General features: G+C 41.3%; 1 protein-coding gene across 5 annotated transcripts in view; it reads left to right on the forward strand.

The window, feature by feature from the left end:
* The first annotated feature begins 5,655 nt into the window (after positions 1-5,655).
* INTS4 (integrator complex subunit 4) overlaps positions 5,656-24,971 on the forward strand; it is a 45,721-nt gene continuing 26,405 nt past the window's right edge. For all 5 annotated transcript variants that reach the window (XR_010917166.1, XM_067533240.1, XM_067533242.1 and 2 more), the window contains exons 1-13: positions 5,656-5,779; positions 6,359-6,553; positions 11,092-11,209; positions 11,951-12,057; positions 14,177-14,362; positions 15,822-15,872; positions 16,828-16,916; positions 17,240-17,360; positions 17,949-18,020; positions 18,898-19,072; positions 21,358-21,563; positions 23,571-23,713; positions 24,836-24,951. Coding sequence is in view for 4 of the 5 variants with exons in the window: in XM_067533240.1 (XP_067389341.1) it covers positions 5,726-5,779; positions 6,359-6,553; positions 11,092-11,209; positions 11,951-12,057; positions 14,177-14,362; positions 15,822-15,872; positions 16,828-16,916; positions 17,240-17,360; positions 17,949-18,020; positions 18,898-19,072; positions 21,358-21,563; positions 23,571-23,713; positions 24,836-24,951 (1,633 nt within the window). In the remaining variant the exon portion in view is untranslated. The remainder of the gene's footprint in view (positions 5,780-6,358; positions 6,554-11,091; positions 11,210-11,950; positions 12,058-14,176; positions 14,363-15,821; positions 15,873-16,827; positions 16,917-17,239; positions 17,361-17,948; positions 18,021-18,897; positions 19,073-21,357; positions 21,564-23,570; positions 23,714-24,835; positions 24,952-24,971) is intronic.

The following is a 24,971-nucleotide window of genomic DNA, read 5'->3' on the forward strand; positions in this document are numbered from 1 at the left end:
ACCAGATTTACAGCCAGAAACTGCTGTCAGTGCAGTACCAAGCAGCCACATTCCAGGATCTGGCCTAGAATTTTTACTGTTGGTAAACATGTACGGTAACAGGCAGAAAGAATTTGGCTTGGCTTCCAGATTCCAGGGCACATTTGCAGTGCAGGGGGAAAATCATCTCTGTAAAGCAACAAATCAGATCTGGAAGAGAGACAGTAAATATGGGAGTGCACCAAGGCCTTAGTTAGTCTGAATATAGCTTCATTCTAAGGGTATATCTACACTTGGAGCGGGGCGGAGTGTGAGTCCGAGCTGGAGGAGACACACCTGTGCTAGCTCTTGTTGAACTAGCCTGCTAAAGTACAATGCAATGGGAGTGGCAGACGGGGCTAGTTGCCCTGAGGAGGTGCCCATCTGAAACCCTGGAAAAGTACTCAGGGCGGCTAATCCATCCCACACCACGGCTATGTTCTATTTTTAGCGGACTAGCTCAGGGAGAGTTTGTGCAGGTATGACTCATTGAAAGGGGGCTCGCACCGCCACAGCTGCAAGTACAGACACACTCACTGGTCTCTCAGGTACAGCTGTGCACATGTCTTCATTTGAAGGAGTTCTATACACACATGGACCTCAGTGGTGGCTTGTGAACTTTGGGGCAAGTGCAGCATAGCAGAAACCCCCAGGCTCCCCTACACAACTCCTCCACTAGCCCCAGAACTCTGGGAACTCTTTCCCTTAATTCCCATGTCCTGCCTTGACTTCTGAAGTCTCCCTCCTTCCCCCTCCCTTCAGCTTAATTCCTCCTTTCTTCCCAGCCCCTGGGGCTTACTCTGCCCCACCCTCCCCATGCTTCCCTTCTCCATTAACCCCACACCCCTGAAGCTTCTTCATCTCCCAGGCTGGGGGTGACAGATTCACCCACTCAGTAGAGTGGCTCTTCTCCTGCGCCTCTGGCCTTTCTTCCTGCTTCCCCAGGGCCTCCCTCAGCTTCTTGCCAGTTTCTCCTTCGGCTTCTCCTCTCCACGGACTGTGCAGCCGGGACCTGACAGAGGACAAGCAGTGGGGTTTGTGCTGCTGGATTCACTGCCCAAGCCCCAGGCTGCAGTGACTGCAGAGTGCTCTGAAGCCTTACCCTGTCACCGCCCTGTGTACAGGGTCTATATGGGGCACATAATACTTTAGAGCACTCTGCAGTCACTGCAGAGCACGCAGGTGGGGCCCTGAATCCAGCGCTACAAACCCCACTCAAAATCTCCAGTCTGCCTCCTGTCAGACCCTGACTGCACAATCTGTGAATGTGCCACAGTGCTGGTGGAGAAGAATGTCCTGGGGCTGCTACTAAATATGAATTGTGAACACAGCAAATCTATAGCAGGCTGTTGTAGATTTGCTGTGCTTGCAATTTGGATTGAGTCTCTCTCTCTCTCTCTCTCTCTCTCTCTGTGTCTCTAACACACAAACAACTGTGTGTGCTTTGGCATACCTTGGTTGGAGTGGGGCGGTGCCCCCACATCCTCTATACATGAGCTGCCACTGTACCCACTGTGCTGTGCTCGCTCATGCCAAAAGCAAAAGTTGGCCCTCTACTGAGAAAAACAATGCTCTAGCACGGTGGTTCTCAGCCTTTTCCATACCACAATCGTGTGTTAAAACAGACACGATTTCAGGACCCCGATGTCTCCTCTAGTTGTAAAGAAAGAGGTCACGACACCCAGGTTGACAACCCATTCCGTAGTAAATATTAGTAGTACAGAACAAAAAGATGGCATCTGCCCTAAAGATTTTGCAGTCAAGGTGAATGTGCACTACTTGTTAGTGCAGCACGGTTTAGCTATCTTTATGTGCACCATCAATTACATCTCTTTTAGTGCTACAAATGAATACGTGCATCAGGTGACCCATCATGAAAACCCATGATGATTATTAGATGGAAGTGTCTCATAAGGCACTTCCAACAGTACAAGCTACAGCCCAGTTCCTACCGTCTCTACTAATGCAAAACTGCCCTTTGGCTTCAATGAAAATTTTGCCTGACTGGGGGGTGCTGGATTAAGTCCTTCATCATTTTTTTTAAATCTTAATATTCAGAAGTTTATTTTTATACTCGAGACAGCGGATGATTTTAAGTTATTAACTACTCCAGGGATATTTTAAAATCATACTGGTTATTTTAGAAAAGATAATGGTTATGTTTACTTTTACTCTTGAAATATGTTTTGCTCCCTGTATAGGACAGTATGTATTTTGGATACTAAATGAATAGATTTTTAAAAGCCTCTGTGCATAGTATAAATCTACCTTCCTTATTATCCTCCTAAAAACCACAACGCTTTCCTTATACACTACTGGATTAGAATCTATCTTCATGAAGCGTAGTATAAAAGGCCTACATCCTCGTTACTGATCTTCCAGCAGAGTAAATCAGGATTACTTAACTGAAGTCAAAACAATGAGAGTTCTGTGGCACTTTAAAGACTAACAAATTTAATATTTGTAGACATAAGCTTTTGAGAGATTTCAGCTCGAAAGCTTATGTCTACAAATATTAAATCTGTTAGTCTTTAAAGTGCCACAGAACTCCCGTTGTTTTTGCTGTATACAGACTAACACGGCTACCCTTCTGGAACTATTTAACTGAAGTCAATGCAGTTACACTGTGTAAAACTGGTGTAAGTGTGAGGAGCATCAGCCCCATAAAATTTAGAAGTCTTGGGCAAGATTTTTAAAAAGTGCCTAACGATTTTGTGTGCCCAAAATCACTTAAAGGGGCCTGGTTCTCCAAAAGTGATGAGCACCCACTATCACTGGTTGCTTTTGAAGATTTTGGCCCTGAACCCCTATGTCCTTTGCATTTAGTTCTAGGGGCGTTCCAATGCCCATAGAAATAACAGTCTGTCTTGACTTTAATGGGAAAAGAACCTGATCCTGAGATGCAACACCAGTTTACTTCTAGGCCTGTTCCAATGCCCATAGAAATAACAGTCACTCTTGACTTCAGTGGGAAAAGAACCTGATTCTGAGATGTACCTCCCTCCTTCAACTCCCACTGTAGTCAATGGGAGTTGAGGGTGCTCAATCCTTTACAGGATCTGATTCTAGCTCAGTGCTATGTAAAATGTTTGGAACCAAATCCAAAAGCACATGAAACATGCCCAGTTTGGGGTTTGATTACCAACTTAAAACACAGCTCAGGTTTGGGGTAAACACGTTCAGAACCACTTTTGGGGAAAAAATTTATTTCTAGACATTATGGGCCAAATTCACATAATGCTGGTGTGACTCTACTGACTTCAGTGGGTTTACACCAGGAATGAATTTGGCCTGATATAGTCTTAGTGTGCATGAATCTAATCTCTTTAAAGAAAGAGAGAGATGGGCCTGACTCAACCTCTCAGATCTGAACACCTCCAAACTTTGTGGGAGAAATGAGTCCAGAATCCATATCCAGATCCAAAACTAGTGTTTGACACCTATTTGGAAGGCAGAGGACCTGAGTCCGGATCCCTTTTAGTTCTTGTATTCACAAAAGGTTATAATTAAGGTTAAAGATAGTGTCCCATTGAAGTTTGATTTTCTACCTCCTCATAACTTCAGCAAAATCAAATACATCCCCATGACATTTTGCACGTCATAGCAGGATAGACTTTTTCTGGAAATTTTGAATCACATTTATACAAATTTAAATCTTTCCATTAAACAAGGTAAACTCCATATAGTTAAGTATTTCGTCAAATATGTCTAAGTGCTGTCTGAACCTTTTCAGATGGGCAAGGCCAGGACACCTCAAGCAAATATGTTTCACCCTTATTTACGTAGCCTACAGCAAATACTTATGAAACACAATTAAAGATAATTCTCCTGCCCCAGTATAATAGTAAGTCTCATAGACTGGTATCCTAGAATTTGAAAGGCAACCGGGATACTGTATGCCAGAAAGAAAATCAGTAAAACCAGTCTTGGCATGAAGCAAGACAGTCTTTTATATATTTTAACATTTTTTTAACTGCATCTTCTGGCTACTCTCAGAGTATGTGCACAGATATTTATTAAAACACGTTATTGCGAACAGTAACAGAAATAACCTCCCGTTCTGCATCACTAAATTGAACTGAAACACTCTTCCCACAGACAAATTTGCAATAGTGAGCATAATCAACAATTGGAATGATTTATCAAAGATTGCGGTGGATCCTCCATCACTGGCAAATTTAAAATCAAGATTGGATGTTTTTGAAAAGATCTGCTCTAGTTCAAATAGGAATTATTTGTAGGAAGTTCTATACCCTGTGTTATACAGGAGGTCAGACTAAATGATCATAGCGGTTCTTTCTGGCCTTGGAATCTACGAATTTATAGCCACCCCATTCAGGCAACAGCCCGAGGAAATGACCTTGCACTATGCCTGGAAGGAAACAATTTGGGCTCTCTTGTACCATCAGGGGAGTAAATTTATTAGTGACACACACACAGAGCATCCGGTACCTTAGAAGGTGTAGATACAGAAATCTATTTGTGTGGTAACAAAAGACCCAATGAAGAAAAAAAAAAAAAAAGCCTTTTGGGAAATTAAAAATGTTGAGCCAGATCCTGATCTCAGCCGAGAATCTGGCATGGAATCCTGATCTGCGCTATGGGGGGCCGTGGACGCCACTTATTAAAACTCATCCACCGGACACACCACAAACGAAAAGGCCGTTCGCTGAGTGGGAGTCGCCACTTCTGTTAAATCAGCCCCGCTGGGGATGCTTTCTTTTTTTCTTTTTTTTTGGGGGGGAGGCTCACATGCCTCTGTCATGGAAGAAAGATCACACAGCTTCACTGTTAGGGTTAGATCAAGTAGAGCTTTATTCTGACAGACACACAGAGAGCTATGGCCATAGGGAAGCCCATCAGCATGCCCCTGTGCTGATCTCTGGAACTTCGCCTTGCTATCAGATACAAAGGACTTATATGGGTTTGTTTTAGATTCCTTTACATATAGATCATATAGTGGAGTTTCTTAACAGGTTAATTACCTCATGCAAGGTAATTATAACATACAATGGGGGTCTCTGGTGGGTCTTCTGGTGCCAGGAAGTCTAGGATCACGTACAGACTCTTGCTATCTTATCTGACAGGGGATGTCCGTGTTCGGACTTCAAAGGTGGATATGTTTTACAACACGAATTTGCATTTAGATTGTAGTTCAAAGACATCCTGCTTGAATTTAGCATCTTTATCACAGTTTCAGTCTACAGCATCCTGTCAGTAATTTCCTGATTCCACACCTCTGAGGAGCCAAGCCTGAGACACCTCCAGCCACGTGCGGCTCTTTGCCCGGCGAGTGGCCTGTGGCCACGCTGGGGCTCGCACCTCCTGGCTCCCAGCCCAGTGCTTTAGCAAAGGGACCATGGACCACCCTCCCACTAGGCTGGCTTTCCTAGCTCCAAGCGCGCCCAGTGTGCGGGCACTGCCCCCTTGCCCTGGCCTGAGCCTGCCCCACTGCCATGACAAGGCCAGTGTGTGGGAGCTCTCCAGCCCCACAGGCCTCTCCAGCCTGGGACTCACTGGCCATAGAGAGGAGAGACCTCCAGGTGTCTAGGAGGGACAGTTTCTCTTGCCGTCAGCGACAGCATCTCTATGGTTCCGTTTCCGGTCTCGGGAGGGGAGGGAAAGGGAGGAGAAGGAGAGGAAGGTACGGTGGCTGAGTGGGCTCACGCCCCTGTGAAAGCGAACGGCGGCGGTGGCGGGGCCCGGCATGGCGGCGCACCTGAAGAAGCGGGTGTATGAGGAGTTCACGAAGGTCGTGCAGGTAACGGACGAACAAACGACGTCGGGAGCGGGGGGAGGCGGGGACTGCCCCCTGCCCCCTGCCCGGGCCAGGTGACTGCTGGGCGGGCGGAGGTTGCAGGAAAGCCCGCGGGAAGCCTGCGGCCTGGCACGGAAGGGCCTCGGGGCCCGCCGGCGGCTGCTCCTCTGCTGCTGCGGCCTCTAGTGCTGGCAGGGCGGAGCGGGGGGGGCCACAGAGAACGATGGGGTGGGGGGGGCCCTGGGGGCGGGGGGGCACAGGGAACGATGGGGCGGGGGGGCCTGGGGGGCGGGGGGGCACAGGGAACGATGGGGCGCGGGGGCCTGGGGGGGCACAGGGAACGATGGGGTTGGGGGGGCACAGGGAACGATGGGGTTGGGGGGCGGGGGGGCACAGGGAACGATGGGGCGGGGGGGGACCCTGGGGGGGCACAGGGAACGAGGGGGTGGGGGGGAGCCCATACCTGCCCCTGGTGGTGGGGGGTCTGCTGATAAAGCGATGGGGGGCGGCGCGGGGGCTGGCGTTAAAGAGCATCGCCCCGCTGGCTTCCCTCTGTCCTGATGTCCAGTTATTGCTCAGCAGCAGCAGCATGAAGAGATCTCGGCGAAGAAGCTGCGACTGACCAAGCCCAGTAAATCCGCAGCCCTCCACGTCGATCTGTGCAAGGCCACTTCGCCTGCAGACGCTCTGCAGTATCTGCTTCAGTTTGCCAGGAAACCGGTCGAGGCGGAAAGCGTGGAAGGAGTTGTGAGAATCTTGCTGGAGCATTATTATAAGGTATGGAAACAGGGTCTGGGGAGCAACCTGCATGACACTTAAAGCAGCAGGAAATGGAGACACTTTTGGATGATTCTATTTCCTGACATGGTTCTTGTTAGAGGGATGTCTGACTCCAGCCTTTGGTAATAGATGGTGGAGTTTCTAAGGGTACATTTTGGAGCAAACCTCCCCAGCCAGATTAACAGACTTGGGTTAGCCAGACTGCCGCGAATGCTCTAAAAATAGCTGTATAGATAGTGCTTTGAAGTTGCTGCTTGGGTCTGATGTCTAAGGAGAGGGATGAATTTCAGAGCACCTCGATATTACCATGTCACATTGATTCACATCGTTACACCCAGTTTCTGTGGTGCCTGTTACATCAATATCCTCATTTAACACCAGACATTCAAGTTCATCCATTTTAGTATTTAAATTTCTTGCATTTGTATACAAGCACTTATAAAATCTGTCAAATATTTAGTTGTCATCCTTCATCTGATGTAATTGAATGGGGCTCTTTTTCTTTTGAATTCCAGAGGGGTAACCGTGTTAGTCTGCTTTTAGCAAAACAGCAAGAGTTCTGTGGCACCTTAAAGACTAACAGATTTATTTGGGCATAAGCTTTCATGGCCAGAAACCCACTCTGTCAGATGCAAACGTTCTTTTGAATGTTTCTCTTCGGTTCCTACCCTACTTTATCAACTTCTAGCCTCTTCTCTTTACTAGATATAGAATATCCCGTTTAATAAATCTTCCCTTACGAGATGTCTGTCTGAACCGTGTGTTCCTCTGCACCTGCTGACTTTCATCCAACCCTTAGTTTAAAAACTCCTCTATGACCACTTTAATTTTAATACCAGCATCTGGTTTGGTTTTGGTTGAGGTGGAGCCCATCCTTTTTGTACATGTTCCTCCTTTCCCAGTTCCTAATAAACCTAAATCCCTCCTCCAAACACCATCATCTGATCCACACATTGAGACCCTGCAGTTCTGCCTGTCTAACTGGCTCTGTGTGTGGAATTGGAAGCATTTTCAGAGAATGCTACCGTGAAGGTTCTGGACTTTGATCTCTTACCTAGCTGCCTAAATTTGGCCTCTGGAACCTCTCACCTACCTTTCCCTGTGTCATTTGTATCTACATGTACCACGACCACTAACTCCTCCCCAGTTCTGCACATAAGTTTGTCTATATGTCTCGAGAGGTCCACAACGTTCACACCTGGCAGGCAATTCACCATGCAGTTCTTTCAGCCGTCACAAATCCAACTATCTGAATTTTTAATAATCCAGTCTTCCCTTCCCCCCTTACTATTACCTGTCACTTCCTAATAAAAGGAGTTACCTCCCCTAGAGTGCTATCCTTGGTATGAGAGGATACCATGACATCATCTGGAAGGAAGGTCCCAACTATAGGATTGTTTCCCTCTGCTCCAGTTTGATGTTCTCCTTCTCTGAGGCTTTCATCCTCCTTAATGGCACAGAGGCTGTCTGATTAGGGGTGGAACCTCTCTGTGTCCTGTTGTGTCCTGGAAAGTCTTGCCTAGGTACTGCTCTCCTTTAGCTCCTCCAGGTCAGCCACTCTGATCTCAAGAGCCCCAGTCCTGTTTCAGGTCTGTTCTATAAATCCAAACCTTATTGTAAATAATAGATCTGCCCTGCAAACTGAAACTTTGCTTCTGAACATCCCCATAATAGTTCCCTTTTTAAGTAATCATTACTCCCCTTGTTGATGAAGTTACAAGGGGAATTGCTTTGGTCATTTTCAGCCAATTAACCTGATACCTGCCAAGGTATGAAATTCAGAATGATCTTTTTGGGATTTAATTTCTTGAATTCCTTCCTGGTTTTTTATCAAATTATGTGGGAGCTCCCTGTTATAATTGCTATTACTCCCTTTTCAAGATGCTAGGTTGAAGACTATTTCTTGTCCTCTTTTTGTGTGTGTGCACGGAGGTAGCTTGTTCCCACAGTGTCCTTAAAAGCATTAATAATCATACCAGGGTGGTAACTCAATATGCTTCCTTCTATGTTCTCTCACCTTTTACTTTTGTCTATACCATATTGAATTCAGTCTAAGATTTTTAAGCCATATTGATTTATTTCTACACTTCTCCTGCATTGGGATGCAGATCGAGACTATTTGGTGGCTTTCCCCTTACTCTTCACTAAAATCTTGATGGAAACTTCTTTTCCTAATAAGACTTTCCAACAAATTGAAGGAATGCATAACACACGGAACCCAACATATCCTGGTCATGTCCCAGGAAAGCCGTTGGGAAAGATTTCCTATAATGTGAATTTCTCTTGCTCATCTTTCAGAAGCAACAATTGCATGAAAATATGTCTGGGAAGAATAATTATCATTCCTTAGAATAGGATTGGATATCATACTTCAGGGGTCTTATCATAGAATCATAGAAGGGACCTCAGGAGGTCACTAACCTCCACTATATCATCCCAACCAGGGCTTTGAAGCAACTAGGTAACCCATTTGCATGAAAACCGTTGCTCCTTGTTCTGTCATCTGCCACCACCGAGAACAGCCTAGCCCCATGTCTGGGAAGAATAATTCATCTAATTGGACTCTCTCCAACTTGTCCACATAGTGGGGGGATTGGATATCATAATTCACTTCCCGTGACCTGCTGGCAATGCCCCTCCTAATGCAGCCCAATATGCATGCATTGTCCAACAGAAGGTCATGTCATGTCTGACAGGACTCTGCACTTTTGAACCTTTGTTGAACCTCCAGTTTGTTTATTGGTCACTCTGTATCCTATCCCTACCTTGCAGGGTATCTACCACTCCCCCAGCTTAGGAGCCACAAGCCAACATCTAATTATAATTGGGCAACAAAAAGGTGATGAAATTCTGTAAAGATAACACAAGATAACATACATGGTTAAATCTACACATGGGGCTTGATATTTCAAGTGCTCCACATCCACAATTGGGGCCAGATTTTCAAAAGTATTCAGACCTAACAGTTTCCATTGTGATGTGTATGGCCAGAGTTTCCAAAGAGCTGAGCGCCCAATATGCTGTGTGTGCTCTTCTAGAATCTGGTCACTTATTTAGGTGTCTAAATGGGAGCTGTAATCTTTTGAAAATTTGGCCCTTAGGAGCACTGAGTTATTTGCAACTGAGCTGACTCTTGAAGCCTTTTCCTGACTCATCCACTTGGCATGTGGCGTTTGGGAACTGGAGGTTCCTCCTCTTACCTCTGTACTGGTCAATGAGGTAAGGGTGTAGGATAAATTTCCCTAATCCGCTGCTTAGGGCCAGGAGGAGGAACAGAGAAACACTGCTAAAATCTTTTTATATTTAAAATAAAATTGCAAGACTCATTGATGTAAGGTTTCAAAAATGAAATTAGAAATTGTTAATTGCATTTAAATCCAGATTAATGGTATCCTTTTAATACAAGAACATGAGAGACACTGAAAATTTGTGTAAGCATGTAGTATATTCTGTGGAAATTGGTGCCTCACATTACTGAGATAAATAGTTTCGTTCTGCAACATATTGCCAGAGCACTAAAACTTCATTCTTCAGAGCATAGGTTGCTCTCCAGCTAGAATTATGAAGAAATTGCTATCCATTGGCATATTGCATTATGGAGTAGATGCCTCTGCCATTGGTAACAGTTGTAGGCAGAACATTTAACCATGTGAACCATTAATGTGTGATTCTGTTGCAGTTCCGATGTTCAGGGCCTCACGATTGCTTGGCCACGTAATGTAACCCTTGTTACAGAGCTTGTCTCCACGGTCTAAGTTGGATACATCCTTATGGTAGGGAACATTTCTGACTGTGGCCGGATGCGTAGTTGTCTTCCTAGCACTGCAGACATCCTGAATCAGGAATTCGGAAAGATGTGGACTGCTCTTACTAATTTAAATGGCATGTTAATTCTGATGCCAAATGATGGCAATATGATTATCATCAGTAACTTTCACTGCTGTGTAAATTGGCAGAAATCCATAACTAATACACTTCCCATTATTTTGGGATGCAATGAGGCAGCTTTTTTCTTTGTTTGTGAGCAGAGATACATCCGTCCCAATGCTAAAAGCCTCAACTGCTTGTTTTGCTAAACCCCAAACTCCTTTTTGATACTTTCTGGGTGCCAAAACCCTCAACTCCCTCTAGCCACCTTCTAAAATCCTCCCTCTTTCCATCAACAATTGTTAGAATACATTTGTGTTGTTAATAGAAAACTCTACTGCATGCTGAAAACTGGAAATGTACAATATAAAACTGAAACCATTTAAGCCATCTGAATTTAATATCAAAATAAGTAATGCACTGATAGAATGCACATTTCATATTCAGTAAAAGAACCTTTAGAATGCTCTGCAAGCTGCCACGGACATCTCAATATGCCATTGAATTTGGCATTGCTGTGCTGCTGTAATTGGGGAGTTGGAGGAGGTTGCTGCAGACTTGACATCCGTGGTTTTGTGCTGTATGTGAGTCCTGGCCTGTGTTTCACTATTTTATGATTTTTAAACTGAAAAGAGAGCAGAGGAGACCATCATTTCTTTCATCCGTAGGAGAATGATGCCTCTGTGAGATTGAAGATTGCTTCCTTGCTGGGTTTGCTATCAAAGACAGCTGGATTTTCTCCGGATTGCATTATGGATGATGCCATTAACACACTTCAAAATGAGAGTAAGTCACACTTCTCAGACCAAATTTGAAATCAAGCCAGAATCCTCTAGACTAGACTTACATCTAAGGACTGTGGCAAGACTCCTATGTGAACACAAACAGCCAAAGTATACACTTGGGGATTATTGCTCAGAGGGAACACTTCCCCGCCCCCCCCCCCCCCATTTTTATGACCAGTGGAAAACCCTATCATGACATTCTTGGCAAAAAATCTTTCAGCATCACTGTTGTGTTATAACTTAATTGTAGAGCAACAAACAGTACAGAGAGTGTGCCTGCTTTAAAATTACAGAGCCAAAGCTATTGTTTTCTAACTGCTCAGTTTTGGGAGGCAGCCTCGTTTGCAATGCTGTAATGGAATCTTGCCTCACCCAAGCTGCAGGATCAAGAAGTTTGTTTTTAATTTGCACAAGAGCATCATTCCGCTGTTTAAATAAGAGGGTGAAAGACAAATTATCCCCCATTTCTTACTATAACAAAGTCTGTTGTAATTTTAAAAGAATTTCATCCCTCTGAGCACTTTAGCTAAAAACCATTTTTTGGTGGGGATGCAGGTCATCAGGGGGATTTAGAAGCACAAGCTCAATTGACAATCAATGGAACTTGGGCACTTTTGGAAATTCCACCCCTTGAGAACACCATTTATATAATATGTACAGTGGTATATCAATTTATTTGCAACTCAGTAGGCTCAGGAAATTAGTAAAGAGATATGGAACCTTTCATTGTTTTGCTTGACAGAGTCCCACCAAGTACTTGCTCAGCTGCTGGATACCCTGTTGGTGGTTGGGATGAAACTCACAGAGAACCCAGCTGTCAGAATGAGACTGGTAGATGTAGCCTGCAAGGTAATATAGTCTTACTAATGAAGTAAATACGCTTTAAAGGCCAAATTCTGCTTTCAGATACTCATGCAGCCGTTGTTGAAATCAAAGGAAGTTGCATGCATACAGGTGGGAGGAGAGTTTGACTTAACATCAATGAAGCATATTTAAAATGTAATCAGCATCTTTATGGTCTGCAATGTAAAATATCTACATAATAAAAAAACACTGAAACCCTTCAAATCTCTAAATCTGAATTAAGGAGACTCTTTGAAGCCCCAAAATAGCAGGTAGGACCTTTCCTGTCAGAATTGTATTCATCTCAATTTTCATACTTTCCCCTTACATAACCCTGTTCATGTACGGATTTACAAATATGGTTAAAAGTTGTCCTGATGGGGTTACTTGGCATGGAAAAGCCAGATGGATGGAACTATCTTAAATTTGGGTATGGACAGTGTCTTCCTACATGTCTGCATTTCACCTAGGACCCCATTGGTGCTACATACATCCAGATTCTCTTAACTTGTAGGCCTGTCCTCAATCTGCTAGATCACATTTGTCCTTTGTATTTAAAAAGACAAAGGAAGTGAATGAGCACAAAATTCATAGGTAATGTTAGCTGACATTAATTTGCAGCATTTAAAGTGTGTTATTTTTTAAGCTTGTGCAGTCAACGTTATCTGACTTCCACACCGGCTAACTCTTTCCCTCAGTGCTCATATTCCACATAAGAGCTCTAGTAAAGATAAAGAAACCAGGAGCTCTGTGTAAGCTTGAAAGCTTGTCTCCTTCACTAGCAGAAGTTGGTCAAATAAAAGACACTAGCTCACCCACCTTGTCTCAGAAAACTGTCTGTTTATATCTAAGATTATCTTGTTGTTAAAGGGAAAAAATAAACTGACTCTGTTTGATTTGAGCAATAAGCCTTTTGAGCATTCTCAATTCCTGTTACAATTATGTCTGTAACCAAAGTACATTCTGTTTATGGAGTAGACACGTTGACTAAAAATCACAGAATGAATTGCCATGTGACTTAATAAATTATCCATAATTACCTCTTTCCCTTTTGATATTGTAATGAAAAAATTATCTGAGTCAGTGAGTTGCTCCCCTTCTTCCAATTTAATTTTAAAATATGCTGCTTATTCTTGGTTTATGATCAATCCTCTCCTAAAGTATTTAGTGGAGGAGAATATCTAAGAGGAAATTGTATTGTACTAACAGATCTTTAAAATGCTGTCTTGGGAAGGATTTAATGGTGTATGTTTCATTAGTATAGAAGATTGGTGATTCATTGATTGATGAAATGGTACTTAATTTTACCCACCACTTGAAAATATACTACGGAGGAGGATTTTCTTTCTACAAATTGTATTGAGAGGCAAGCTATATCCACAATTGTTTTTCTGTATGTGTACCAAATCAATAGGAGATTTCAGTGTCAATCTGTTGCAAGGAAGAAATTCTTGGTTGGACTACTAAATGTAAGGGTATGTTTTAAGGTAGATTGAAGTCATATAAACTCTGAGACAGGTGTGTCTGGGTACTAGGAACTCTTGAATTCCCGCTTTGACACTTTTATTCTTACCTGTAAAATGAGGAGGCTGTTTGAAAGTGCCAAATATCCTTGCTGCATGAGCAGTTACTCATTTTGTGTGGGTGCTGCTCAGAGTGTGTACTATTTTACCTACATTACATCTGCAACTATTTTTGAAAATATTGTCCAATGAAACAGCTTCTTTTAATTCATTGCTGAAGAAAGCAATTTTCTATGGCGAGAACTGTGTGTAAAATTTCTGATTAAACTTCTTCATGAAATTATTCTGTAGGAATGATGTATATGATTTTGAAAAGGAGGCTGGATAGCCATCTGTCTTGGATGGTTTAGACACAACAAATCCTGCATTTTGGCAGGGTGTTATGCTAGATGACCCTTGTTGGCCCTTCTAACCCTATGATTCTATAGAATAAAATGCTAAGTATCAAATATTTGAAGGAAAGCTACTATTGGGCTTTTTTCCAAAAAACTGTTGTAACTGTAAAAAACCCTTTTGGGAAACTTAATATCATGTGAAACAGTTTGCTGCTTGAAAGGATAAAATACCAAGAAAAACATTTCTTATTCTGTCCCATTACACAGTATCTGACAGACTCTTCCCATGGTGTCAGAAACAAGTGCCTCCAGTTGATTGGCTGTCTTGGATCTGTGGAAAAGGGTGTCACAAAAGAAACTGAAAGCCTGGCTACCAAAGATGTCCAGAAAATAATAGGGGATCACTTTAATGACCAGGACCCTCGTGTTAGGACTGCAGCAATAAAAGCTATGGTAAGTGCTGCTGCACACTGAAGTGTATTAGGAATAACTCAAGAAAACTTATAAGTGGTTGTAAACTGAGCTAGAAAAACTCAGACATGAAGATGATTTATTAAGTCATTTTGATAAATGTGACAATTAAAGTTACCCAAATTACAATTAAATTGGCCTTGAACAAATATGAGGGGGATATCCAGATTCTTGTACAGTAGATTAGTAAAGGATAAATATATATTTTAACAGTATTTAAAGAAATTTGTCATTTTAGTGACTGCAGGTTTTTGTGTGTGTATATATAACAAAACCAGGCGCCTTCTGATTAGCCAGAAATATGCTTTCCTTGCTTTAGTGTTGGTTGTGGTCAATACTGACCACTCCAACTGATGCGTGTGGGATATAGCATCAGAAAGTTGCTGGGGGAAGAAGAGCTGCTTCAGTAACTTGAAAAATCCAACAGTTTATAATTAAAAATAGTGTTTTTGCAGTGCTCTGTAAGTATGTTAATTGGTGTTCTGCATGTGCTAGTAAGGTTAATACATTTCCATGTGGAGAGTATTCAAATGAACCTTTGTTAAACTTCTGAAAAAGATGCAGCATTTAATACAGGATTTCATTTGGGTCTGGTTGGGATCCCCCTCTGCAAGAAGCTGCTCTTTCCATCCACTTCTGTTGTATTTTAATGACTTTCTGTATAGATATTTTTTAAACCTGTTCATGTGACTTTTATAGTTAAATTGAATGTCCAAACCTAGACTTTTTTTTGCCAGGGCAGTTTACTATCACAGCACAAAAGCCTCAATCATTTTGTGGTTTAAGACAAGAAAGCACTTTTTGGAGGTACTCAGAATCAATAGCCACTTTCAAAAACTTTGGCCATGACCTTCCTTGCTACTGTAGTAATATTTTTTTCTTCATTTGTAGCTTGTAGTCTTCAGAGGCCTGTCTAGAAAAGATAAATGCTTTTCTTTCAGATGGCCGCCTGTAGCATTCCTCCGGATAGCCTTCCCATGTATACGGAACATGTATAATTCTCTCTTACTATTTATATTTCAGAAACTCATGTGGAACTACAGTATTCTATATAGAAATAGTCTCTGGTTGCTAGAGAAGTTTCTACAGCTTTTCTTTGTCAATAGTTGAGAATGTTTTCAGGACAGATTTTATTGAGAATTCATGTTGGCAAGCACACTTCAGCAGACTGGAGAAAGATGGTGTTTTTGGAAGCAGTAATGTAAAAACCAACTATGATGGAGACAAACTTTATACCAAAGTCAAGATTATTATTTATTATAATAAGCTGAGAATATTTAATTCAGCAGAAGCCAAGAAATGGTTGAATATAGAAGAGAATCCACTACTATAGCAAGCAATTGATATGAGATTCAAGTCAATGGTAATCAAATGACAAAGACAATAGCAATGAAAATTGACTATCCTGTTTGGTAATACATTTTTTTATTTTCTTTTATAGCTGCAGCTACATGAAAGAGGATTAAAGTTGCAGCAGACTATTTACAGTCAGGTAATGCCTTATTTGATATTGTGCAGGTTCCTTTTTAGTTTCTGTGACGAAGTAGTGGGGAGGAAGTATGTTCAAGGATAGAGAATGAGAGGATTCAGAGAATGTAGTCAGGTTACATACATCATTGCCATTGGTAGCCTAGGCCTGAAAATGCAAGTCTTTTAAAAATCCTAGTTTTCTCAGCTGCAATAGGCCAGATGCTCCTCTGGCATAATGGAACGCTCTACTTTAAGGGTAAAGCTAGTCTGTGCAGGAGATAGAAGTTTCTCAAGGGGTCTGAGACTGGAATGAATTTCTCCAAGAGCAAAGGACCATCACAAACCCCTGCACTTTCTGCTCGAAATGCAAGGTGTTTTTTTTTTTTTTTTTAACCTGCTTGTCTAATGTAAACCCATAAATATACCTGTTGCTATTCAGGGGGGAAAAAGCCCTACCAAAACAACACATTCTATTGCATATGCTTTTCCCTTTGAAGAGAGGATGGGCGAAGAAACAAAATGTGACAGGTGTGTAGTCACATTGCTTAATGTACTATTGGAAAGCACTCCTACTGTGTTGATGAGCGCAATATAACAACTTGAATAAAATAGTCTTATTGGTGTTCCCATGGGGATATGGGTCTACCTTCATGGATAAGGTTTGAGAATAACATGGATCAGAGTCCGTTGTATACTGGTTATATGGTATACTGAGGACTAGTGCTGTGCAACATTCTTCACATGTCTCTGCATAGTTCAGCTAGTTCTGGAGTACTCCTGAGCAGATTTGATAAGTATTGCATTGGATTTGCATTGGTGTGGTAGGACTAGGTTGAGATGACCAAATACATTTTGATTCGTAACCTGACCTAGCTGGTATATGATAAAGTACAGATTCTATAAAAGAATTTAAAGGAAACTTAAACGTAAACCTGGTACAGAGGTTTAAGACTAATATTTGGAAACCTTCATTTCAGGGTTGTAAACTGCTTTCAGACGATTATGAACAGGTACGCAGTGCTGCAGTTCAGTTGGTCTGGGTCCTCAGTCAACTGTATGCTGAGAGGTATGTGCTGTATGCAAACTATTCAAAGAGTTATACAGGAGGAAAATAAGTATGATAGTTCTGAAGGTTTTCTCTTAGACAAGTCCCTTGAGTAGTGGTTTGAAAAGCTATGTATACTAAATGCCTACAGTGTGATAAGCTAAAAGGGGGTGGGATATGTTGGACTAGATGACATTTTTTTGTTCCTCAGATATCTTATGTTACATATTTCTTATGTAGCAGTACAGCACTATTTATATCTGTGGCTTTTGCCACAATGAATAACACAGTTTATGCAAAGTCTCAGCACAGTGACTTTAATTGTGTGCCTTTGTCTTATTCAGCATTGTACCAATTCCGTCTTCCAATGAAGAAATTCGCTTAGTTGATGATGCATTTGGAAAAATATGTCACATGGTCAGTGATGGCTCATGGGTTGTTAGAGTGCAAGCTGCTAAACTGTTGGTAAGTTTCCTTGTTCTTCTCATGTCCTCTTGATAGAGGGTCACACAATATGTTGCCTTTTTTCCGTATGTTTGGAAAAAAGGTGTGAGGAGAGTATTAATGTTCTGGCTTCTGTTTGTTGGATTTGCTGGTTGGTACTGTGTATGATGTCAATGTCTAGATCAATTGATTTTTGCCAAAATATCAAGGCAGTTTTGAGGGGACAGGTGTGAGGGGTAGCGCTGGTGCATATGTACATCCATTTCAAAAATACTTTCCCAACTATCTCCTCTATGGTGAATGGACTCCTCAGCACAACCAAAATCTCATTAATGGCTCCCAGCTTCAAGCCTCCATTTTGAGATCCCTAGCTAGGACCAACTATATATATATATAGAGAGAGAGAGGGAGTGGGGTGCTGTGATGAATGTATATGTGGACACACAAACTCCTGACAATCTTCTAAATACTGCAATGATAAGCACTTTGCAAACCCCTTGGAATACAGAAATGAGTGGTCACTGTGCTGGGGTGTGTCAGTTAGCAGCTTTTATTGTTTTATGTTCATAACCATCTTGGTTCTTCACATAATGTATCTTTTTCCCCCAGGGATCAATGCAACAAGTTAGTTCCCATTTCTTAGAGCAGACACTTGACAAGAAGCTGATGTCAGATTTGCGGGTTTGTAAACCTTGTCTTTTATTATCTTGGTTCCCCCGCAATCCCTCCCAATGCCTAGGTTGTCTTTAATCTAACAGAAAATGAAACCTAAACTGCTTCATTAGCTTTTGTGTTCTTGTAATAATTCACTCCTTAGGCTGTTCAGGTTTTGAAGAGAGAGTGGGATTAACATGCTGTTTTGACATCATCTTGTTTTAGAGCTTCTCTTTTATTTATTGTGAACAGAAAGATTGCATTCCAGTTTTGGGAACAAGCTATAGCATAAGATTTTATAGGATTTCCTTGGTAGTCAGTTAGCGGTTAGAATTGGGACTCTTGGGGTTTTTTCCTGACTTTACAGTTGATTCATTTAGTGACCTTGGAATAAATCCTTCCTCTCTCTTTGGCTCAATTTTTCCATCTACACAAAGGGGACAATTCATCTGCATCTCACAAGGATGATGGGGGTTAAATGCACTAATCTTTTTAAAGTGTATTGAGATCCTTGGTTGGATGGAAAGTGAACGTAAGGCTTTGTCTAGGGAAAATGAAGCATGTTAGGAAATGTACTGACACATTAACACATGGTTTAATGCCACTTAGTATCTAATATAGACAGACGTGTTAAAGTGTTAGGGTTTAACCACAATTTAACATGTTAGATATTATCCTTTTCCCAGTGTAAAGAGAGCACAAAATATTGAATAACTTTCACGTAAGAGGATGGTAGCTTTCATGTCTCTCAGCAATTACATCTCTTACTCCTATCAGTGTGAAAGCCCCTGGCTACACCTTGGTGTTGAACTAGAACAAGCCAGTTAATACACCAATAGTTCCTTTAAAATTCAGTAGCTTTTATGACATATCTGGGTTGTAATCATAATATTTGTTTGCACAGAGGAAGCGCACTGCACATGAGCGAGCCAAAGAGCTCTACACCTCTGGGGAGTTTTCAAGTGGCAGAAAATGGGGAGACGATGCACCCAAAGAAGAAATAGACACAGGCGCTGTGAACTTGATTGAATCAGGAGCTTGTGGGGCTTTTGTTCATGGACTGGAAGATGAAATGTATGGTAAGTGGTAACATTGTATGTGGTAACGAAAGAAAGGAGGATCTGAATGTGAAATCCCTAACTTAATTGGATAATGTAGCCTTCCAAAATTCATGTTGCCCAGAACAGATGACTTGTTGGTTTTTTACAAGTGACTAATATAGTGCAAGTTTGTTTTTTCCATTACCATCTCAGTGAGGGTGAGCAAGTAGATTTTGTTCCTGGTTGGTAAATATTCATGATTTTGCAAGGCGGAATTAAGGTTAGCTCAGCACTTTGGATAGGCAAAGCATTCTGTATTAGGGTACCCTGAAATCCATCGTTTTTTATAACCGATTAATTAAGTGAAATGCATGAAAAATGAGTGTCTCATTCTACTGTTCAGGGACCAGATCCAGTTCCCACTGGGTGTCTTTTCATTGACCTCAATAAATTAGATTGGGTCCTAAAATGGAAACTTGATTGCTGTTGCTGGAAATAGACAGAGTCTCTAGAGTCTAGAGGAAAGGGAAACTATGTTAATGTTACAACAATTTAAACCACGTTCATCCTCTCTCACTTTAAATAGTTTTCACAGAGTTGGCCAGCTGTGGTCTTGGGGTTCTAAACTTGTTTATGACAATGACACAGACGTTGTTGATGGACTCACCAAGCTCACTTCACCTCTTTGCCCCAGCTTCCCCATCTGTGAATTGGTGATAATTCTTACTCATTGTATCTCATGGGGCTTTTGAGAGGGTTAATGTTAATGAAGTGCTTAGAAGATGAAAATTTCTATGAGCTGTAATTGCTGATTGTTGCTTTTAAAGATTATAGCTGGGATGGAGCAACATTAGAAAGTACAAGGTGTGCTCTAAAAAGTATCTCTGTAAAAATCACATTGTAAAGATTGGTTTGTTGCGCTATGACTTTTGTATTAGGCTTGCTCAGTTTGCAATTAAAATTCTGATGTTTCTGTCATACTCCTCCTGGGATGTGAAAAATAACCTTGACTCTTTCTGGCTTAACAGAAAAGATTTTTCACTTGAAACAATTCTGATTTCCAAACCACGATATTCAACTCACTGTCACATAGATGTTTTCGCTCTGCAGTGCCAAAGGTAGCATTTCTATCAATGAAGAAAGTGATTAGCTCACTAAGAATACACACTGAGCTGGTGGATTGATCTGGAAATTAATTATTTAAAGTCACCCCTCTGACCATTACTGTACTTTCAGTGCTACTGGCTACAGTTCCACCATATACTCAGCACTGCAGCCTTTCTTTCATCCCATGTGCTGATTTTTAACCTGTATCTTAGTATGCCTTGTCAGAGTAGCATCAATGAATTGTGTTTTTAATCTCTCTGCTTCCTTGACTGTGGTGAGTAGGTTGGTGGATTGGGGAAAGTATCTTATCACTGAATAAGCAGAGGTCTTACTGTGGTTATATTTTTCCCGTGAATCCCAGAGGCATCAGGAATCACACCGTGTTCTTCAAGAATAATAGGCCTAACTTGCTACATTTGAAAGCTTTAATTAAATGTTTTCATGCTGCACTTTTTTGGATGAAAAATAGAAATATCTTATGTCCGGTTTGGTTCTCTTATAATCCCTGTTCACGAAAGCTCCCAGAAACTGCATGAGAGAGTCTTTCCCCTTCATCTAATGCATTATAAGTGGAGGTACTTCAGATACCTACAGTGTTTTGTACAGCATGAATAAATGTTGGCTGTTGGGCTATCCTTTCTGGTCTTTCTAATAATATGCATTTTAATCATTCACATGGTACCTCTTCCCTTCTCCTGAGGGATCACAGAACTCTAAACAAACAGGGTTCACTTCTGCTATTGAAGCACAGTCACCCTGGGATGAAATGTAACTTTTCAGCAGTACATCGAGAACTACACAACAATTGAAGGAAGGACGTGAAAAATATTTCTAGCCAATTGAAATGGCAGGAGGACTATAGGGAGGCAGAATGTAATTGTCCAAACTGTTGTTTGACCAAGGTTATATCCTACTCCTGCAAAACATGCCATGTATCTTGAATAATCATTGGTGGATAGGAGGTTGATGATTTTTTTTTTTTTTTGGGTCTCATCTGAAAATATCTCCAGCATCACTTGCAAATGATAACTTGTGCTGCACATAACTGATTTGGAGTGAATGAGTTCTACCTAGCTGATTAACAAGGTCATCTAGATTTTCCTTACTGGTTTCCTATCAAGCCTGACCCTTGCATAGTTTGAGCTTTGGCCACAAGGTGGTATTGCTTTTGACAAGTATTAAAAATAACCCTAAATAAGATTTTTTTTTTCTTTCAGAGGTTCGGATTGCTGCAGTTGAGGCCCTCTGTATGCTGGCTCAGTCTTCACCTTCTTTTGCAGAGAAGTGTCTTGATTTTCTAGTAGACATGTTTAATGATGAGATTGAAGAGGTAAGATTGCAGTCAATACACACGATGAGGAAAATCTCCAACAACATTACGTTGCGAGAGGACCAGCTCGACACTGTGCTAGCTGTCTTGGAGGCAAGTGTTCTCTTTGGAAAAAGCTTTTCATGTCCATTGTCTCTGATCTCCTGGAATGTATTACCTTTGATTTTTCTATGAAAAGCCAAGGTGTATGCTGATATGGAGCATGGCCTAAACTTTAAAAAACGCCATCTGAAGTTGGACATCCGAAAATTGAGGCATCTAAAATCACTAATCCTGTTTAAAAATTTAGGCCTACATCTTTTGTTGTTGTTTTTATACATATACAATTCATATTATGCTGTCTGAAATGTGATAATTGAGGCTTTTATCCAGCATCTCTGATCCTGAAGGATCTCAGAGCACTTTGGCTAATACTCTGTAACTTTGTAACTAAATCTCTACTTGGGCACCTAAGTGGCCTGCAAATCATGCTACTGTTGTTTAGGTGCCTAAAAGTAAATTTAAAGACCCACATTTGAAAATGTTGGCCTTTGCCTTTGCCATTTTCTTTTTTAATCCCACTGCTTTTACCAGTTGCTTCTACCACATCTGCCTCCTATTCCAAACATTTCACTGATGCTGCTTGCTTCTGTTATCAAACTCCTTGTACTCGCTTTCAAGTCTCTGCACAATTCTGCTCTTGTTCTCCTGTTTTATTGCTCTGACTTTTGTTCCTCCCAAGCCACGTGCCTATCCAGCCCTTTATAATCTTCTCCCACTTTTGCTCCCTGCCTTCTTCCTTATGATCCCCATGCCTGACCTTGCATGTGATGCTTTCATTATTGTCTCTTTAGAACACACTTTCTTTGTGAAGCTTTGTCCACTTAGCAATGTTAGTTTATTTATTTAAAAAAAAAAAAAAAATGCTGACGATTCTGCACAGCCCTGTGATACTTCCACCCTTTGGTCACCCTTTGTACTATCTATTTGTTTAGTTAGACTGAGTTTCTGAACAGCAGGATGCCTGTTTTTTCTCATCCTGTTGGTGCTCAGAAAATCATAAATTAAAAAAAATAAAAAAAAAAATAAAAAAAAAAATCCAGCAGCCATCTCAGGAGCAGAACACAAAAGCCTTTTAACGGCACACAGTAACACTACATAAGTACTGGTAAAGAGGAAGAATACTATGTGCATTTGAAACTGCAGAGTATATTTTAGGCAGGTAGAATCTAATTTTTCAAACTGGAATTCAGCCATGGCACCACTTCTACAAATAGAGCTATAGGACCTCCATGTTACGGCACATGTGAAAGCTGACACTTCTGGCAGCAAAGTGCCTCTTGAGTGTTTTTCTGCCTTTAAAGGTGACCGCAAAAATGACATTGTGGGGTTCCATATTTATTGTCTCCTCGTATTCTGATATCAAGCTTTGTGCAGTTCAAAAGTAAAAAGTTTCCTTCCAACCTCTCCCCCACCCCCCGACTGCCAGCCTGGCAAACTCAACCTAGGAACTAAGAGTCATGCTGGGCTCTGTTCATTGCATACATCATCACCAGTAATAAAGATTTTGCAGGCCAGATCATAGCCATTAGTGACATCTTTGCAAACCCATTTAAGACTGCCTGGGGCATAATTTCTTCCACTGAATTGAATGGGAATTTTGCCTGATTAAGGGCCTGCAGGTTCTAGCTTTAAATGCTGAATATAGGAACACTTTTTTTCCTAAATGGCTAAATGTAGTTTTCAGCCACTATCTGCTTGGTCATGCAGTAGTTACCCAGCACCTCTGAATACCTACCAGAGACTTTGTGTCTGTGGATGCTTGTTGGTATATTTACCACTCCTGCTCATCTCCATTTGAGAGAATGAAGAGTGGATAATTTTGCATCCATGAAAGGAAGCGCACATGTAAGTGAGATATCTTCGCTGAGTTCAAAAGAGACAGAGCCTGCAGCAGTCAGGCTGACTGAAAGTTCCTGTGGGTTTTGCTGTAACCAATTGGGAATGGGATTTAGGGAACCTGTGGGAATAATTCTACAAGCCAAGTAAAAGGAATCAACATCTTTAAAATATATATATATATGCATGTGCACACTAACATTTTGAGTTTTTGGTTTTTAGGATTCCTCCCGAGACATACGGGAAGCGCTTCATGAATTACTGTGCTGCACCAATGTCTCGACTAAAGAAGGCATCCATCTTGCTCTGGTGGAGCTGCTGAAAAACCTAACCAAATATCCCACTGATAGACAGTCCATATGGAAGTAAGTGTTGCTTTTCTGCAGACTTCTTGCTTGTCCACTATTTGTTTTGCTTTCATATTTATTCTAATAACTAAGTCCTAAAGCCAGTAAATGTTTTATTTAGTTGAGTACAGTTGCTACTCATGTGATTTCTTGTTGTCTTGTAAATATGCTGAACAGAAGTTGTACTAAGGATTCTTCGTATTGTTGCCTGAAGTAGAGATTCTACCTGCATATATGCTTGTTTGCTTGCATACAAGAGAACCTCACCAAGGATCATCCTAGTGACCAAATAATAAACAATCACTTTAAAATATTCACATTGTTTCTAGTACAACTTAGTTCAACTTAAAAACTAACCTCTATTAAGCCATCTATTTTTTTCTTGTTTCCTAAAAGATTCTACTGAATATTAGCTCTGTTGCCTTGGTTTTTGGATCCCATTATACCAGTTGACAGCTATATTGTTTATGGGCACACTGTGTTTTTGGGTGGGGGAAGGGTTCTACTTGAGCTCCATAATAAACATTGATTTTCAGGTAAGATACAAAAGAGAGTTGCTTTGCATATTTTAAAATGAAAGCAGCAAGCAAGTTAATTGTATAGAAAATATGGATTGAAATTAAACTTTTTATTTTCGTCCTTAGAAGCATTTTTTTTAAACTGCTTTTTCTAAAAGCCTCTTACAGTACATTCTGGATATTTAACAAAAAAAATTGGTAAAGGTGGTGTGGTTATTAATTTAATATTTAGTATTCTACACAAGTTTGTAACATAGCCCCACAAGGTGTAATTGGTGTTTTGCAGACACATAGTCAGATAGGTTATTCCTGCCTGCAGAGAGCTTACAGTTTAATAGACAGTGTTTATTGTTGCTCCCTCTTTTTTCTAGTTATGTTCTTCAAGCTACATTTTCAGTTTCATTAACATTTGATGGGGTCCAACAAAACTAAGGCTGTTAGTTCTTCAGGGCAGAGACTGGAAAGTTGGATATGTGTGCGCAGTGCCTAATACACTGGGGTCCTGATTCTGAATGGGGTTTCTGGGTGCTATTATAATATAAATATGAAATAATATTAATAACACCATTGTTTTGTTAAAACTTCCTTTATTCAGAAATGTTCTTAACCTGTGCATTTTCAGGTGCTTAAAGTTCCTGGGAAGCAGGCATCCTACTCTGGTGCTTCCACTGGTCCCAGAGCTGCTGAGTACACATCCGTTTTTCGATACCCCAGAACCTGACATGGATGACCCAGCCTGTATCTTTTTTTGTGTGTGT

The sequence above is a fragment of the Emydura macquarii genome, unplaced genomic scaffold (assembly GCF_026122565.2).
Source record: "Emydura macquarii macquarii isolate MOO-44397 ecotype Brisbane River unplaced genomic scaffold, CSIRO-AGI_Emac_v2 contig_3328, whole genome shotgun sequence".
Lineage (NCBI taxonomy): Eukaryota > Metazoa > Chordata > Testudines > Chelidae > Emydura > Emydura macquarii.